General features: G+C 43.0%; 1 protein-coding gene across 1 annotated transcript in view; it reads left to right on the plus strand.

The window, feature by feature from the left end:
- Nucleotides 1-20269, plus strand: part of GANAB (glucosidase II alpha subunit) — a gene marked incomplete in the record, with an annotated part of 1503123 nt that overhangs the window by 1446428 nt on the left and 36426 nt on the right. The window contains 1 exon segment of the mRNA XM_044075375.1: nucleotides 2914-3157. Within this exon segment, the coding sequence (XP_043931310.1) occupies nucleotides 2914-3157 (244 nt within the window).

Genomic DNA, 20269 nt, shown 5'->3' on the forward strand with positions numbered 1-20269 from the left:
CAGCATATGCATTTCCACCTCTTCCTTTGATGCACAAGGTACTACTGAAAATCAAAGAGGAACGTCCAAGGATAATCCTGATAGCTCCGAATTGGCCAAGACAACACTGGTATCCATTGCTGAGGAGCATGTCTCAGGGGAGAATGTGGTCAATACCCCTGATGCCTTTGATGTTAACTCAGAACAACTACAACATCATGCACCCAAACCTAAAAACCTTGCAACTGTGACTGCCTGGAACATCACATAGCAGCAACTAAACCAGACCTATCCCAAAGGGTTAAAGACATTATCCTTGAAGCCCGCAGACCTTCAACAAGAAGGAACTATGCAGGAAAATGGAAAAGGTTTGTCATTTGGAGTACTGAAAGAGGAAAAGATGTGTCGAACATAAATATTGCTAACATCCTGGAGTACTTGGCAGAGCTTCTACATACAGGCCTGTCCTATTCCTCCATCAAGATACATGCATCCGCTATTTCAGCAGAATACAGCTTCGATCCACCTGTCTTTTCGCATCCTCTACTCAGGCAGTTCCTCAGAGGGATCAAGAATGTAAAACCTCCTAGGAAACCACCATTACCAGCATGGGACTTGAACTTTGTGCTAGAAAAATTGACACTCCCTCCATTTGAACCAGCAGCAACAGCAGATCTTCAACACCTATCATGGAAAACTGCTTTCCTACTGGCAATTACTTCAGCAAGGAGGGTTTGAACTACAGGCCTTAATGGCAGTACAACCCTTCCTAATCTTCCATCAAGATAGGGTGTCCATGAGAACTAATCCTACATTTATGCCTAAGGTGGTATCCAGAGTGTCTTTAAACCAGGCAATCCACCTACCTACCTTCTTTCCCAATCCACAGAACAGGGGAAAGACTGCTGCATACCTTGGATGTACATAGACAGTTACGCTACTACCTGGACAGAACCAAAGGTGACAGAAAAACTGACCAGCTTTTAGTAGCCTATGCAACAGGAAGGGAAGGAAAAGCAATTTCCAAACAGACAATCTCCAAATGGATAGGAAATTGCATAAGATTCTGTTACTCCTACCATGGAAAACCAATTCCACAGAACATAAGACCTCATTCTACAAGGGCTACAGCCACTACCACAGCTTTCTTACGAGGAGTGGCAACCAAGGACATTATTGAGGCGGCTACTTGGACCTCCATGCATACATTTGCCAAGCATTATAATTTACCTCTATACTCTAGATCCCGAGCAGGGTTTGCCACTGCTGTACTGCAAGGGATCCTAACTACACCATAATTCTTCTTCCTCCTCCCCTAGTTTGGCTATGGTATTCTACCCATTTGTTATGACTGCAGATACATCCTTGAAGGACATAGTACAGTTTTGTACCTACCATAAATGTAGATGTCCGAACAGGATAGCATCTGCAGTCAGGATTACCCACCCTCCTTCCCCTCTGCGGTACTCCTAGGGTATTTACCCTCCTAATAGCTAGCTGGGGGGGAGTCTCTTATGGTGTATTTGTTTGTATATATGTACATAAATGCTTATTTTTTGTGTTTGCCTTCTACTATTTTGGAAACATTGGCATTTATCCAAAATTTAGCTTTCCAAGAGGGCAACTGGCATCTGGGGCAAGAAACACTGAGGAAAATGGCGTCGGCTGATGCCTTTATACCCGAAGACCAGCAGAGATGACGTCGGGTGAAGTGCGACATCAGCCGAAGCCGGACCCAGACTTTGGAATCCGGCCGACCGAAGGGCTGCCTGACGACAGGACAATCCATTTGTTATGACTGCAGATGCTATCCTGTTCGGACGTCTACATTTATGGTAGGTACAAAACTGTACTTTCCATCTGAGTAGGTAACTTCATTTGTCAGCAACCAACCCCCCCCTCCGTCCCCCTAACCTGTAGTTCGCCCCTTTTTAGGATCTTTGTGTCCTCAGTACCAGATGACATCAGGTTAGGATGTTTAGTTGATCCTTTGGTTGTAGTATTCTGTAATGCTAAGCAAACTCGATCTGAGGACAGAGAAGGATGACAGGGGGTTATGGGTAAGGGGAGGAGCTTGGAGCTCGGATCTTAGCTGAATAAAGCTGCCGACTCGGATCCGATTTGGATCCGATACCCACAGGTTGCTAACAAATGAAGTTACCTGCTCAGATGGAACATTATGGTAAGTACATCACTTCTTTTTACACCACTCTGGATACCTTATTTGTCTGCTGCTGTTACTGTGTTGCAGACTTACCTAAAACTGTTGTCAGAATTGTTTTTCTTTCACTAAAACTTAGATATCTGAACCCTAAAACAAAAAATCTAGCCAAGCTAGATTTTCCTCTGTGTGATTCCTTAAAACCTTCTGTATTAGAGGTAACATGGGAAATAAGCAAATGACTTCTTAAGGACATCGGGTGTTTCAGCTATATGGCAGTTCTGAATGCCCATGACTTTTTTCCTTTTTAAGTCTGTTATGGACAAACTCAGGCCAGCTAGTGGGGTTTGGCTTTATTGGCTTGAATTTATTCTTAACAGACTTAAAAAGGAAAAGAAGTCATAGGCATTCAGAACTGCCATATAGCTGAAACACGTGATGTCCCTTAGGTCATTTGCATATAGCCCATGTTATCTCTAATACAAGAGGTTTTAAGGAATTGCACAGTGGAAAATATAGCTTGGCTAGATTTTTCTTTTAGTTTTTACTTATTGGTTTGTCTGTGACCTTGTTACTTATTGTTTTAGGTATCTGAGCCCCAACGTGTGCTAGATTATTAGTTCTTTTGCTATACCTGCTTTTCTTTTATTGATGTAGTCTACCAGAATGTTGTTAAATATACCCACATTAAGTACTTCACAAATTTTGGTTTGACAGCGTTATTATGGTATTTAATTTAGTAACTGAAAATATGGTATTTCTTTGATCTGCAGCTGATGTCGGAGGTTTCTTCAAACACCCTAGTATTGAACTTTTGGTGCGGTGGTACCAGGCAGGTGCTTACCAGCCTTTTATGAGAGCTCATGCACATATAGACACTCCACGTCGAGAGCCTTGGCTTTTTGGAGAAGAGAATACACAGCTGATCCGTGTTGCCTTGCTTGAGCGATACCGCCTTCTTCCCTATTGGTACACAATATTCTATAATGCTTACAGGACTGGGGAGCCTGTCATGAGGTAACTTTTAAAGAAAAGTTGTAAAAAATGGTTTAGAAAAAAGTAGCTGTTTAGTTATGCTTGCTCACTGCTTGTTTAATTGTAGGAAGAGGTCAAAGCAAGTCTGTTTACATGCACTGTCATTCCCTTATTGTCCTCCTTGGTATTTTCACTGCTACTTTTTTAAAATGGCTTAGTCTGTCACTTTTTCTAGGAGCGTTTGTTGAAGTGTAATGGTTGAAGGTAATGATTATTTAATTGAAATCTTATTTTCCACCAAGAGGGATGCAGTTGCCTCATATACTTGTGAGATTACTGCTGCAGCATATTTCTCAGTAGATGGAAATTACTTAGACAGATGCCCTGAACACAGACATCCAGAGTGGTACTGTTTTTTTCCCCTTTGCTGAGACCTTTGGCACGATATTGTTGCAGAGGGTGAGCAGTCCACAAAATGTTTTGCATGGTTTGCCACACCTTTGTCCAGTTGCCTCTCTTAGTCTCCTCTAGATGACTTCATTTGAAGCTTTTCTTGTTGAAACCAGTGAACTGTATCATTTTGTTTTTACCTGGTAACTTCTGACTTTCTTTGGTATTTTGGAAGTGCTTGCAAGGCTAATGACCTCCGTACAGAAGTTCACCAGTTAGTAAACTTATGGGGAAGGATTTTGTCAAAGGATTATTTGCTTTGCTTTTTCTGCCTTGGAAAAGGTTATCCTCTATATTTATGTGAGTAGTGTGTAATCTTAAAAGGAAATCTTTGTTCCGTAGAGTCAGAAACCTCTAAGATTTTATTAAGCACCTATTCCTGACCTTGAGCCAAGTTACTTTGATTTCACTTCTTCAGGACCAACACCTTCTAGCAAGTATAAAAAGCATAAGATCTAACGTCCTTTTCATTCTTCCTCATTATTGGGTAGCTGATCCAACTCGGACACATACATTTTACAGACTTGGATCCTAATCTTGAGCTCTTCCCTCTACCCACAGTGCTCTACCCTTTCTGCAGCTTTCCCAGAACTTGTTTGCTGATTCAGCAGATGCAGATTTCTTCTCTTGAGCGACTGCAAGAGCTTAAGCTAAGGTTTTGTCCTTCTAATTGCTTAATTTTCTCTTTCTTTTATTAACTTTCCTATTTCTTACCAACCTCCCATCCCAGTAAGTTTCTGTAAGGCATTAGGGTGTCTCTACCCTTTCTTTTCCCTCTCCTTTTTCTTGTCAGGGCCTTTCCCACCTTCTGACTTACAAAAAAAAAATCTTAGAGTTGGTTACTTTTAGTGTGTATGCTAAAAACTGTTAGCTTTAATAGTTTAAATAGTTTAGTCACTATTGTTGTAGCTGTTAATACTGTTCAGCTGCTGTTGGTAGTGTTTAGGAAGCTAATCCCTTTTTCTGTGTTCCAGATGTCAGACAAACCCTCTGGATTTAAACACTGCTGTGCCCGTTCCCATAAGATTCCTCAGTAAGATGTGCATGAGAAATGCATGTACTGTCTTGGGCTATAACATTTGCAGTTTACCTATTCTGTATGAGAAGGTTTTAATCCTCGGGCTATCACAGAAACAAATTGATTTTGAAAGGGCTGTTGCCCGTGTCTTCCACTTCTTCACCAGGGGCTAACCCCCCCCCCCCCAAAATGAGGGAGTCGTCATGGATCCTCGGATCCTAAGAAACACCCTCGTAAAACTTTAAGGGTCTCTAAGCCCTCAGAATAATCTCCTCTGGTCTGAGACCAGCTCCTGTTGCTTTGGATCTGAAACACTCCTTGCATCAGATAGATGTCACTTTTGTGTCAGTTTCCCCTAGACCTACCTCCACCTCTGATCCTATATCTATGGATCCTACTAATAGGAGCCTAACCCCTGAATATTCACTCAAGATGGTTTCTTCAGCCTTACCTGCAGAGTTACTACAAACTCCTAAAGGGCATTTGTGACCTGGTTCATCTACTTCCTCCAGCTCCTCTAGACGTTTTTCCAATATAGACATGGATAGGATGATCCGGAGATTCCTCGAAACTCAGATTCAGATGGTGGTTTTGCCAACTCCATCCCCTTTCAGGTACGTTAGTGTTCCTGCCCAAAACTGTACAGTCTTTCTCTAATCAGACCAACTGCTTTGTAGTCCCAGGATCCTGGATACCCCAGAGAGTCTATGTTGGATCCAAGGAAGCTAAATTCCTGGACTTCAACAGTTACCCTGACTGGCTGTGTGCCAATGATGTCTGATCAGAGTGCATTTCTGATCTGAGAGGTCGGTGTTGGATCCGAGGGTAGGGGCTCCGCTCTGACTTTTTTGGATCCATCCCTTCCCCTCACTGCTTCAACTCTTGACAGCACTGGTCCGATTCTGTCTGGGGATCATGGCTCTGGGGTTGTTCCCATTCTTTCTTCCTCTGATCCGAGTGAGAGGGAGGGGGCTCACCAGGTCCGTCGGCTTTCCAGGTTGTGGAAAAGGTTTTTCCTTCTCACAGAGATCTGACCTTTTCTTTCTCTTATCCTTCCCATTGCCCACTTTGCATCCGAGTGCTGAGACTGTCATGCTTGTCCAGGGTCAGCCCATCCTGAGAAGTCCCCGAGATCTCCCCCAAGAGGGAGCTCCTCCTCTGCTGATACCTCCCCTGATCATCCCTCAGAGGAGGCTCATCATAAGAAATAATGCAAAAGAAGGCACTTAAACTCCCCTCTGGAGTCCCTTACAGAGGACAACCTTTGATGAGGGAGAAGGATCCCCAGGATCACCACCAGCTGCTGATTCCTTTAGTGACATGTTAGAGATCCTTCGTTAAAGAGGTGTCTGGTCTGCCTAAAATCCTTCTACTGAGGAGTTTGTTTTTGGAGGTTTTTGGGACTGGCTTGTCTACATCTTGGGTGACAACCCCAAGCGGATGACCTGATATACCTAGTCTCCTGCCAGGCCTGGAAGGAGCTGGACACTATTGAACCCATCCTCAAGTGCCCCCCCCAGGACAGGCCATACTGGACTAAGGTTGTTGCAGTGGATGCCATGGTTGTGGCAGCAGCTACCAAAAAGGAGCTAGCTGACCAGAGCCTAACAGGGGAGTCTAGCGATGGACAGATTTGGTAAACACGTCTACGCCTCTGATAGCTTTGCACTGAGGTCTTTGAACTACTTGTCGCACTTCACTCATTTGCAGAGAGACCTGGTCAAGGAGCTTTCCAACTGTCTTAGAGACTGTGTTGGCAGAGGACTTCACAAAAGTGTCTCCTGAACTGGCAACTCTTTCTTCTTTTGCTAATTCTTCCATGAAGCTCATCTCCCGGAGGGCTCCTCACAGGCAGCTGGCTCAGATGTTCTTCGTGTTTCACTGTTGCAGTCATCACATTTGGGGTTATCTGCTTGCAGTAGCCCTCAGTCAGCCTGATTATCAAAGTCTTGTGGTCCTGCATTGGTTGCTGTCTAGTTTTCTGTGACGTCAGGTAGTCAGGGGTATAAAGCATGCAGCCAATGCCATTACATCAGTCTTTCTTGCCGTGCGGTGCCTGAAGCAGAAGCAGTTCGCAAGTGCCGGTCGGCCGACTCCTGAAATTTTTGTTTTCGAGTTTCAGAACCGAAGTCTTCAACTAAAGCAAAGTACCCCATTGGGGAAACTTTTTTCTTGCTCTTAACCGATGTCAGTAAAAGTCAATAATTGTATTTCTTGTGGAAAGCAAATACCTCATAAAGATTTCATTCGTACTGTATTCCTTGCCTAGGCCCTGACCACGCTATACCTCACTGTCAGTTTTGTGCCTTATTTAAACAACAAACTATTTGTAGTCTGTATATTTACTCTCTTAAATATTTTGGTACTCTGTTCAATTATCCAGATATGTCTTCGGTAAGCCACCCGACTACTGACATACCGAAAAAACACAAAGAACGATAGAGACAGACCGCTTAGGTCCAAAGCTGCCGACAACACTTCTAAGCTAGTCGCCAGTTTGCCTGTACTCAATGAGGCACTTTCGCAGCCCCTGATACCCGCTACTTCAGATTCGCAGGCCTCTACTGAGACCCATTCGGAGTCCGGTATGCTGCGAGATGCTTCAGCTGTGGAACCTGCGGATGTTTCTACCTTCGATGGGTCCAGAGCCGCTGTGCAGGCACCGGCTTTTGAGGGTGTATTCAGGCCTACTGACTTGTATATTAAACTGAAGCCATCTTCTTTTTCAAGGCCTAAAACTCAAAACATGCCTAGAAAACCGATGCCCAGACCGCATGGTCAGGCCTCTATGCCTAAAAAACAAATGATAAGAATCGCTGAAGACCTTATTACTGTAATCAGGGGAAGCCAACCTTCCCCCTCTGAGAGACCTAGGACTGAATTTGCTTATGATACTTCTGACCAGGATTCTGAAATTAGTTTCCTCTGACCAGGATTTACCCTTATCTACTTATGAGGATTCTGATGCAGAGGACTCTATTCACTCTGCCCACCCCCCGAGGATTTCTCTTTTGGTGAAACCTTGCATACTCTTAGGGAGCTTTTTTGCTGGGAAAGCCAGGATTAGTCTGATTCTAAGAAGAGGCTTGGGGATTTCGTACTCCTGCCCCAACACAGGCCTTTAGCTATCCCTCCTGTACTAGACATTGTTGATGATGCCTTTTTGGAATCTAGCTTGGCCCCTGACTCTCTACCTCCTGCTCCCAGAAAACCTGATAGATATTACAGGGTTCCTGACTCTCACAAGTTCCTTTTTAAAAATCCTACTGCGGATCCTGAGACCATTTCACAGGGACCCAGGGGCAATTAAGGCTACTACTGCAAAAAAATCCTACCCTCTCTAATAGAGATTCCAGGGCGCTGGATAGATAGGGTAAGAAGGTATACACTTCTGCAACTTTGGCCATTAGGGCCTTAAACTGCCAGTTTCATATGTTAAAGTATCAGCAGCATATTACTGGATTGCTTAAACAGAAAATTATGTTGATTCCTGACTGTGCTGAAAATAAGGATTTACAGGATTTTAATGCATTCTGCTGAACAGGTTGGAAAACATACTTTGCAATGTGGTTTTGATTCACTAGAGGCATCTTGCAGGGCTGCTGTCACTGGGTCTGTACTTAGAAGGCATGTTTGGATTAAGGAACAATCTTTGCCAGATCATGTTAAAGCTAAATTGCTGGATGCTCCCTTAAATCAGGACCGCCTGTTTGGCAACAAAGCAGAAGAAGTTCTTAAAAAGGTGGAGGAAAAAACTGAATCTATGCAAACTGTTAAAGATTTCCTACAAGTACAGCCTCCCAAGATTTAGTGGGCATTGGCCCTCTAAGAGTTGGTCCTTTCCTGCATCTTCCAGGCCTTCTCAGTCCAAACCTAGAACCAGCAGAACACCCAAGCTTCAGTCCCAGGGTATGCACAGGACTAAGCATTGGGGGGCTCCCACTTCCAAATCAGGAAGTAGTAAGACCCCCCCCCCCCCCGTGGTAAGCTGTCTCAATGACTTAACTTTAAAACTTCCAAGCACTTCTCAACTGACTGCTCCTTTAGGGGGAAAGATTGTTCTGCAGGCAAAAAACTGGGAACTCATTACCCAGGACAAATATAGCTTCCCAAGGATACAGATTTCACTTCCACATGTTACCAACCCCAAACGGTTGGCCAGATCTACCCCCAAGTCAGTGGGCAGAGGCTCAAAAGCAAATACTCTCTCTCTTAAGCTTAAAGGCTATTCAAACTGTACCAGAAGAGGAAAAGGGACAAGGTTTCTACTCATGACTTTTCCTGGTACCCAGAAAAGACTACTCATGGCGTCCTATCCTGGAACTTTCTATCCTAAACACCTTTTTGGTGATTCCAAAATTCAAGATGCTAACTCCTCACCAGTTGCTTCCTATGCTAGGCAAGGATGCCTGGTTGGGCAATACTGGATTTAAAAGAAGCTTACCTGCACATCCCAATCAGGGAATCTTGCAGACGATACCTACACTTCAAAGCAGGCTACATGCACTATCAGTTCTCTGCACTGCCCTTTGGCTTATCTACTGCACCCAGGGTAGTCACAAAGTGCCTAGCTCCAGTCATTGCATTTTGCAGGCAAAGAAATATTCAAATATACCCATAACCTGGATGATTGTCTAATTCAGGCAGAAAGCCAGGACATACTTTTGAATCATCTGGTATTTGTACAAAAGCTGATAACTTGTCTGGGGTACACCATAAACGAAAAGAAATCACATCTTGTACCTCAACAAATTATATTCCTGGGAGCAAGCTTGAACACAACTTCTCAGATGGCTTTCCTAACTCCAGAGAAACAAATTAATTTGACAACTTCAAACTAATGGCCAGAAAAACCCTGCTATCTGCAAGGCAAATTGTTCAAGCCTTGGGGTTCATGCCCTCCTGCATATTACTAATTCCATATGTAAGAGTGCATATGAGGAAACTACAGTGGTATGTAAAAAGTCTCTGATGTCAACATTCTCAGGATCTAGAAGCAATGATTCCTATCATATGTTGCCTACAGTTAGAATTCCTTTGATGGGCAGAGGCCTGCCACCAAAACAAGGGACTACCATTCACTCTACCCCCTGCTGCTCAAACCCTAACAACAGACGCATTAGACTATGCATGGGGGGGGGCTCAGCAGGGAAGTGTATTCAGGGCAAATGGATGTGTATATATATATATATATATATATATATATATATATATATATATATATATATATATATATATATATATATTTAATTGCTTCCCATTAGGGGGGCACCTGACATCTGGGGAAAGAAAAACTGATGTAATGGCGTCGGCTGCATGCTTTATACCCCTGTCTACCTGATGTCATGGAAGATGAGAGAGCAACCGACGCAGGACCCAAGAATTTGATAATCAGGCCAACTGAGGGGTTACTGCAAGCAGATAACCCCAATTGTGATGACTGCAACAGTGAATACACTCGACCATCTACATTACACAACTGTACTGTATTGCAACTGTATTGCAGTCAGAAGACATGTCTAAATGAGGTTTTCTGATTTTTGCAGCGCCCTTTAAGGTGTCGTTTGTTAATGCCCCCTTTGATGGCTCCTCTTCATTTGGGCTATCCATCAAAGATACCTTAACCCGCAATGAACAGGAGGGAAAGACTCTTTTCTGCCATGGGTATCAACTTTTCTACTCTTCGGCACACTTTCTCCAGGAATCAGTGAGGTAGTAAAAAGAGTTGGTTCTGAAGATCAGAAGAGTCTTCTCAGGATCAAAGCAAGGATTCTTCCTCTAGAGGCAGAGGAGGACGTTTCAGTGGAAGATGCTGCCCAAGGGACAAAGGGGATCCGCAAATTCAGGGCTACAGACAACTTTCTGCAGTAGGCCCTACCAGGATTTTTGAAGCATTGCCCAACTGCTTGACTCTGGATGCAGTCGGGGGGGGGGGGGGTCATTTTTCACTCCACCTAGGTGCCTGGACCAAATTTGCAAAAAATGCCTGGGGTGCTAAGCATAATATCCAGAGGTGACTGCATTCCCTTTTTTGTTCCAGCACCTCTGTCATGCTAGACTCCTGATTTCTATCCAGTCATAGGAAGTATGCAGTAATAGAGGTTCACAAGATGCTGCAAGAGAGTCATCCAAGAGGTTCCAACTGAGCAAAGTGGATCCAGAACCTACTTCCGCTTCTTTTTATTGCCAAAGTAAAGTAGGGACCTGAGACCCATTTCAGATCTGAGCAGTCTGAACCTATATGTAAATAAGTCAAGGTTCCAGATTTTTATAGTTCACTCCATTTTACTTCTGTTGCGAAAGGACGATTGAATGTGTTCTGTGGACTTGTATGACGTGTGCTACCACATCAAAATGGGCAGGTGCTCCAGACGTTTATCTGTGCTTCAGGCTGGAAGTCGGTCATTACCAATTCAGAGCTCTGCCCTTTGGACTCACCACAACCCCTTGGGTGTTTACCAAATGTATGGCAGTGGTTGCTGCTCACCTGGGATTGCAGGGATTCCACGTGTTCCTGTATCTAGATGACTGGTTCCTAACTGCCCCAACCAGGTATCAGCTAATTCAAGCCAGAGATTATCTGTTTCAGATCTCCAGCTTATTTGGTATCACCATAAGTTTAGTCCAGCTGAGCCCTTCTCCAGTAAAAAGACTGGAGTTCATTGGTGCTTCACATCAAATGTCCTCTTTACCCCCTCTTCGCATAATTAGAGACATCAGTTACAGTCCATTCTAGATACTCTGTCTCCTCTGGCAAGATTGATACTTCAAGCCCTTGGATCTGTGGCAGCTGCCATCACTCTAGTTCCATTACCAAGATTTTTATTCAAGTTCTCCAATGGACTTTAGCTGTTCATTGGTCTATTCTTTACCATCCCTTATCTGTTCCTGTCAAACTAACATCGGTCTGCAGGCGTCATCTTCAATTGTGGATTTTATCAGATGACCTTTTTCATTGGCAAACCTTTCCGTCTTCCCCTTCAGCCGTCTTCCCCTTCAGCCACTGTGACCTCGGACGCTTCCCAGTTGGGGTGGGGGAGGCATTTCATGGGGAAGATGGTCACAGACACGTGGACTCATTCAGAGACCAGGTTGCATTTCAGTATTCTGGAGATCAAAGCAGTCCTCTTGCCTTTCATGATGCTCTTCCCTTTGGAACTATTGCAGTTCACACAGACATGTCAGTGGTGTGGTACATCAGCAAACAAGGAGGAACCCATTTGTATCCATTGTGTAGAGGGTTATGAGGTCTGGGAATGGGCGGATGCTTTCCCCTTGCAACACACATACTGGGGAAGTCCAGCATTTTGGCAGACAAACTCAGCAGATCCTTTTTGGCTCCTCATGAGTGGTCCCTTAATCGTTCAGTAGTGATTTTGATTTTCAGCCATTTGGCCAACCTTTCTGTGACATCTTTGCCTCCCCCCAGAACAACAAGTGCAGCAAGTACTTTACTCTTATCCCTCATCCAGGGGAATCATCAGGGGATGCTGTAGTTCATAATTGGTTCTCCGGTCTACTTTATGCTTTTCCCCCTCTTCCTTTGATCCCGCATTTCCTTCAGAATTCAAGGAGACTGAAGATCTCAGTAGTCCTCATTGCCCCCTACTGGGCTCATCCGGTATGGTTGCCTTGTCTCTGGTCTCAGCTGAAATATCCTCCTTGGATTCTGGAGCCCACTCAGGACCTCCAGTCTCACCCAACAGAAACTCCGTACCCCAGTCCACATGTCCTCAAACTGTTTGGTTTCTCCAATTTCATTAATTGTACAAAGGTCCAGGCTTGCTTCCCTGTAAGAGAAATTGTGCTGGCTTCCCAAAAAGCATCCACTAAAAAAAGTATGGAGAAGCAAATGGAAAAGGTTCCCTATTTGGGCTTCTAAAGAGAATATTGATCCCTTTTCAGCCATCCTTTTTCTTAAGTCACTCTTCAAGGAAGAGGTTAGCTATTCTGTTAAACTTCAGCTGGCAGCCATATCAAAATTTCATGCTGAAAAGTTTGATTCCCTTTCTGCATGCAGGTTATTCAAGGCTTTCATTTAGGGGATTTTTTTTACTTCAACCTCCAATAAAAGACCCCTCTCCACCATGGGATCTCACTGTTGTTCTTCAAGGCCTTGCTCAAAAGCCTTTTGAACCAGCTAGTGATTGTGACATGAAATTTCTTTCCTAGAAGACCCTATTTTTGGTAGCCATCACATCAGCAAAGCGAGTTTTCCGGCTTCAGGCTTTGTAATCCAAACCGACTTACATAATTTTTCATTAAGATAGAGTATCCCTCTGTACCAGTCCATCCTTTATGCCTAAGGTCGTCTTGGTGACTAATATCAATCGGTGTATTCAACTAATGGTATTCTTTCCAAATTTCTCTAACAAGGGGGAATATGTTTTACACCTTTATGTCCATAGACAGTTTTGTTTTTACCCTCATAGAACAACACACTATAGAAAGTCTGAACAGCTGTTTATATCCTTTTCTCCTAACCGAACAAGTCAAGCAGTCACTAAGGCTGGGTAAATGGATTATGGATTGTATTTCTGTGATTTACTCAAAGAATGGTCTACAGTTACCTTGCCCCTCCCAAAGCCCATTCTACTAGGTCTGTGGCCACTTCATCTGCTTTTTCCACCATAGAATCATTTGACGATATTTGTACAGCAGCCACCTGGTCAAAGACTTGTACTTTGTTACTCATTACAAATTGGACATTGTCTCCAGAAGCAGAGCTTCTTTTGGTTCAGCAGTGCTCCGGCATCTCTTTCCTTGAGGCCACCCAGGGGTAGCGTACCTGGGGACTCCGACCCAGTAGTGAAGAATAATGAAAAGGACAATACAAGATTTATAAGTTGTGTACTTACCATAACTTGGCATTTGTGTTGTCCGTTTTTCTTCTTCTTCACCTTCCCTCCCAGCCATCCCCCAGTCTTGTGACTCCTAGAAGATTGAGTGAAATTTTAGGATCTTGTAGGATCTTGGTTTGAGCCTTTTTTTTTTTTGTGTGTGTGTGAGTACAGTTGAGCAGCAAACTCTATCTGAAGAAGCTGTAAAGAGGGTAGAGCATTGTGGGTAGAGGGAGGAGCTAGAGATTAGGATCCAAGTCTGTAAAATGCAACCGAGTCGTATCCTAGACCCAATAGTGAGGAAGAATGAAAATGGACAACAACACAGATGTTAAATTATAGTAAGTACATAACTTAAATTCATTAACCTCAAAAAATCGTGAAACCAGAAAATTAAATGAGACATCCTTGGGCAGGGTTTGTGAGGCCTATGTTTGCCTCATTATTCCCACAAGGGACTGAGAGCTGTGGCCCTGGTGAGACCTAATTTTTTCTCTTCAGTGCCAGCCCCTAATTCTCCCACTCTCCCATACTGTTGTTGATGCTTGGGAGGTCAGTAGTGACATTGTAGCTTTGAATCCTTCCCACGTATCAGCAGTAATTTTGGTGTCATTGTCAGATGCTGGCCTTCAAGCATCCATAGATGGCCAGCTTTGTGAAGAATGTTGGTCTAGTTTTTTTTTTCTATGCTTTGTTTTCAGGAACCAGTGGCTGTGTGTCATGACGTTATTATGATATTGATCAAAAAAGCAAGGCTGACCAAACATGTTCCCTTCTGTATGTACCTGTCCAAACATTTAACACAACTCTGTTGCCACCTTAAGAAGATTAAAGGCCTAAAGCATAAAAACTATGCAGAGACCATCTTAAAGCTTTGTTTCTCTTCTAGGTGTTATACTGGCTATTGAGGGGTGTTCTCTGCCTCGCGTGTAGAGCCTCAACAGATGCAGTCATGTCAGACTTGCTGCACATTCACAAGTCCAGTGGGGAGCATAACCACTCACTTGAGATCTAAATCACTTCTGTAACATGTAGAACATGTTAGAGAGAGATGTATGTTTCACAAAGAATGCCACTTTGGCATCATCTTCATGTCCTTATAAGGCAAATTCAAATGTAAACTGAATGAATGGATGTGTAACTGCAAATTCACATCTGGTTTTAGCACTCTTGCCCCTCTTGGATAGGGACAACATGTAAATGTTAGGCTCGTCTCTGGGTTATTTGTACTTTAGGGTTAAAAACTTCATGGGAATATATAGCTAGGCTTCTAAAGATCCTCATGGATTAATAGCCCAGTAAGTATGTCTGAACCTGTATCCTTTCCCTGATGTCTACCCACCAGATGCCCATCATTATTCAAACCATTTGATTGTTGGTGTTTCACAGTGGATTGAGGAGTCTGTCTTTTGCGGTACCTCCAGTATTTCATGTTTTCAGAAGCACTCTTCATTAGATCATTGTTGCAGCATTTCTCACTTATGGAAGTGTATTGCTAGGTGTTTTCATCCTTTTGGCCATTCAAGAGCTTTTAGGTTCCTTCACCCTGATGCAGAGTATCCCTACCTTAAAGACCCATTCAGTATGCTGGTATAAATAGAACGTACACCTACACCATCTTAAGAAATTTCTTGCTGCAGTGCATATATGCCAAATGCTGTGTTCAGTGTCTAGTGTAGTCCTTTACAATCCATATGGATCCATCCAGAGCACGGACAGGTAAGTAACCCATTGAGGATATGCTCTTTCTTCTGTTATTGGATGTATGCCTGTGACATCACCAAAGCAAAAGGCCTTAACCCAGTATATTTTTTGTCCCCTATAGAGGAATGAACGATAGAGATTCTAGACTTAAGACTCCTCACCTTCGTGAGGGGTACCAAATTTTAAGATTCTTCATCCTGTTGCATCTGCTACCTCTGTTGCCCCTATGGGGTCACCTGATCTCACTAGGCATGAAGATGCCTACATGTACATCCCCATACACAAAAGACACAGCCTGTTGATAGGTTTGCTGGGGTTGGCACTTTCAGTATTGTTTGTGTCTGTGTCTTGTGGGGGGGGGGTTGTCTCCTTGCAGCTGACCATCAGCAAACCCCAGTACCTCTTTTCGATTGCCAGGTTTACGTACCTGGAACAACCAGGTCAATTTGCTTGTTTTCCAAGACTTGTTCCTTTTAGAATTGGGGCTAACGGGGATATAAAGGCATCCCAGGTCCATGTCATTCTACTTACTGGGAGGGTTTTTCCCTTATGCCATAACTTCTCCTTCCTTGCACACACTCCTGTTAATGTCTGATGAGTGAGCATGCAGTAGTAGGGGCTTGCTTGTGTATTGTCCTTCCTCAGAGGTGACTTAGCCAATGTCTTCCACCCTTCCCCATCAGGACAATGCACCCCAACCCATCAACAGCTTCCACAAGGGAATTGAATGGAAGGAATGTTCAGACAGCATCCCCAAAGATGGATATGCCATTCATCCCTGTCAGCACCTCCGATACCCGAGCTGCTAATTGAAAGTGAGTTACAAGAGCCATAGTTGGAGCTTCATTCTTGTACACCACAGTACTAATTTAGGTTGGCACTTTCAGTTTACCTCATCGCCTGTTATGCTCACCACTCTGGTCATGCGTGTGTAGCCTTGGCTATTGCTTACTGTAGGTTGCAAGGAATCATTTTTCTTTACCTGGATCACGGTTTCATCCATGCAGACTATGCTGCAGAAGTGCTGATAGCCGTAGCCTTCACTAAAGATCTGTTGCAACATTTTGGGTTCACTGTTGACCTCCAGAAGTCATTCCTGGTGCCATCTCCAAAGACTAATCTTTCTGGATTCCCTGCTGGGTACCTCTGCCTAGAGGGCATTCATTCCTCCAGAACAAGGTGGAAAGCTATCAAAAATTTCTTGAACCTGACGAAGCACAAGATGGCCACGGCCAAGAATTTTCTCTGAGATTTAAGCTTTATTGCCGACACCATTCACATGATCTTCCCATGCTAAATATGCATGCAGAAAATCCAGTGGTATCTCATATTGGTAAGATGCCAAAAACCGGTTGATTCTCATTCTCTCTGTAGCAAAGGAACTCCAGTGATGGAACAACCAGGTCAATTTGCTTTTTTAAATTTATGAGTTAGGTGCACTCGTCAGGTGACCTTTGTTAGGCATATCCTGGGCATTAAATAAGGCAACATACAAGGAATAAACGGTTATAAAAGAAATGATACTAAATTACAAATGAGTGAAGTATTCAGAGATGTAAGTTTGAGGATGAATAAAAGCAAAGGCTTAAATTAAATGTGCAGGAGGCCTTCAACTAGACCATTGCCAAGGATACATCAGACTTTGCTTGGGGAACTTTTTCTCAGGGTACCTGGTCAGCTTAGCAGATGAGGCTACACATCAGCGTTAAGGAGATGCTGGCATTAATTCAGGGGCTAAAGGCTCCAAGCTAAGTCTAGTACAGAACCCTCTAAGTAAGGCTGTAGGATGTTTTACTTGGAGAGTGTTTCTGTGGTTATATTTGTCCTTTCCTCAGCTATGCCTTTTTCCATGTTGGAGTTGCATTTTATCAGTGTTGGTAAAATATTTCTCTCTGCTTGAGATTGTCTGACACCTGTACCTGTAAGGCATGTAGTGCAGTCCCACCTTCTGGATTTATGTACAGACGTTCCTATTTACATTTTGGGTATCTGCCATTCCCAAGCCAAATTGTTCGAAAGAACTAAGATGGTACATGAAGGGGACTGGACAATTGGATGGGTACTTGTAAATTCACCGGTTATGAATGGCCTAGCCCTTTTTGGAAAGAGGTGCATGGCCTAAAGGGTTGGTACTGGCAAGTCAGAAATGGCTTCATAGCTCAGTTGTCTTGTAACTCCTCTGATCTTATGGTAGTTATGGTGGTAGGCAATGTCATTGTTATGCGGTATATCAGCAGGAAGGGGGGAGGCAGATCATGGTAATTCTGCAGGCTAAGTATAACTGCATGGCAACTGGCAGTATAACAGTGATTTATTTTCCCTTAGAACTAAACACAGTATCAGACAGGTTGAGCAGGTCAAGGGCAGACCCTAGCAAGTAGATAATTGCACATAGAGGTTTTTGTAGAAGTTTTGCACAAATTGGAATATGCCCCAGATGGGCTTCTTTGGATCAGCAGAAAACAAGCAGTGGCCTTAGTTCTGATCAAGGAATCCTCACAAAGAGGGGTAGGCATTGAATGCCTTTTTCTGCATGGGATAAGGCTGTATGTCTATGCTTCCCACCTGTTTCTGATTCCAAGAATATTGTAGATGTTGGAGAACAAACCAAGAATGCCTTGGCTATTCCCATTCTAGCCCAGGCAGCACTGATTCTCCTAGTTCAGGAAGGTGGCAGGAGGGTAGTACTGGTGGCTATGCTGGGGTAGACCTTGACAGTGCAGGGCTTCCTACAACCCTAATATCTAGACTCTATAGCCGTCAGGTGGATGATGGAATTCTGATTACCTCTAGGCACCAGTATCCTTGAGTCAATCCTAGCTTTTTCCCATCATACCATGTATCTTTCATGTGAAATGTTCTTACTGTATTCAGGCCTGAAATGGAAAACAAATGGTAAGTACACCTGAGGCTCACATTACCAGGCTTGCTGATACTGTTGTGACTTTCATGCAGGGTGTGTACTCAGTCTGTCATGGAAGCTGCAACTTGGTAATTTTGTCCATGCATTGAAGAAATGGCAGTTAGACGTACAGTCCAGGGTCAGTATTGGGTTTGCCAAGGCTGTTCTACAGGGCATTCTCAGCAATGGTCACCCCTCTGTCTCCACCACCTAAACTGCTTAAACTGTGGGAGTTATCTCAGCAATAAGGAAAACTGCATCAGTGAGCTAATACTGAACATAATGCAGTTGTGTAAGTAATTCAGTATTGTCAGAAAATAAAAATGCAAACATATTAAGCATGTTTAAAACTGAGGTAGAAAAATGAAGTAAAGGGAAAATGAATTGAAGAATTAAACGAAAAAAGGAAAAAGTTAAACGATTTAAGGGTTAAAAAGGAAGAGGTGTTTATATGGTTGGGAAAACAGGTTAAGGTGAGAGAAGTAATGATGGATGCAATGTGTGATGATGAAGTGAGTATTTTATGCACACAGGAAATCCATGAAAATTTTGCTCACGAGGTGTATAAAGAGGATGTATGGACAGTTAAGAAAACAATAGACATTATGAGAAATAATTACCAAAGGGAGTATTACAAAAGAATTACAAGAACTAAGAAGGGAAGGAGAGGAAAATCTGCACCAAGTTTGGATGGGCTAGGATAAAGATATGAGTATTTATTTATTTATTTTTGCCATGTAGTAAATGAATGGCTAATGGAGAGGCTGAAAGAAAAACTAAAGTGGTGTGATAACATGTATATAGAAGAAAGATGAGAAAAATGATGGAACTAGAGACAGTAACTGTAGGAAATGCAGATTACAAAATAGTCATGAGGATAATGCAAAAAACAATGCAGAAGGTGTTAAGTACTAGATGTTTTTCGGGTAAAAGGTAGAGATGTAAAAGATGTTTAATGGTTGACTTTATAAATGTGATACTGGAAGATACCCAATTCAAGTGCAACTTGGACAGTTGGGAAATCTGAAATTCATCCCTGGTTTGGCACCTACGTCTCTCATGGACACAGGTAACCTGTAAATGGTTAATCTCCCAGGCCCTTGCTTACACTTTTTTATAAAGGGTATCAGAACTTGTTAAAGATTTGGGATGCATGGCTTGGCTTAAAAAGGCCCTTGTGGTTGTTAGCCTAGTAAACACCTATAGTAGATGTTAAAATAGATCACTGTTGCATTACTATTTCTTACCTACCTTCCCATTTAGAGAAGTGCCCCTCCTCTTCTCTCATGACCAAGATGGATCATACTCCAATACACATTTCACCCTTTATCTTTAGGAAGTGATTTTTTTCCCTTTTCCTGTCTGTCCCTTCTTTGCTTAGGGCTAGGTCCCAGTTTTTGGTCTTCCGCTGAAGAGGGTTGATATCCTACTCTTAGTCCCTTAGCTCCCACCTGGCTGTCAGAGGTTAACCTACCATTTTAACATTAGTTTACTTTCTTTTGGTCTGCTGCTTGATATGTGGATAAAATGAAGGCAAGAAAGTCCTGAAGATAGTGTGGGTGTACTTCCCTTTTGTTCCAGCACACTGCATGTAGGCAGTCAAGCTGGGCCAAGGACAGGAAACTAATCTCTTGAAGACTGGCCAGACAGGTCACCTAGTGGTGAAGTCCCAGAAACAAAGAATAGTGTAACTGGGATCTGTTCAAACATTTGATCTGATGTCATTTTCAGTCATTCCAAAATGAATGGATCCAACTCAGTTTTTTAGATCCAAATCTAGAGCTCTTCCCTTTACCCATAATGCTTCTGAGCAGTGCATTACCTCATATCTCATTTGCTGCTCTAACAATTTGGTCGGGATTACATTCTCTCTAGCTCAGGCAATTTTCCCTAAGTTAGTGGATAAAAAATGTTTAATTTATCTTAACTTTGATGCAACTTTTATAGCCATCCTCTCTTTCCAGTTAGTAATTCTCTATATATCATCCTTTGGGGATTTCCTTTTACCATCGTTTGTATTTGTTTCGCCAGTGCGTTCTTAAGGTACTCCCATTACCATTGTTGGCTTAGCCTTTTTTTTTTCCCCGTTTCGTTTAAAAAAAAACAAAACTTTATTTATTTATTTATTTTTTTCCAATTTGCTGGTATTTTTGGGCTTGGTCATAGTCTATAGTTTTGGCTGAAAAGCCTACTGGCTTTAAGAAGTGCACTTCCTGTGGGTTTAAGTTTCCCAACTCTGA

Source organism: Protopterus annectens, chromosome 6.part1, assembly GCF_019279795.1.
Source record: "Protopterus annectens isolate FY-2018-M chromosome 6.part1, PAN1.0, whole genome shotgun sequence".
Classification (NCBI taxonomy): Eukaryota; Metazoa; Chordata; order Ceratodontiformes; family Protopteridae; genus Protopterus; species Protopterus annectens.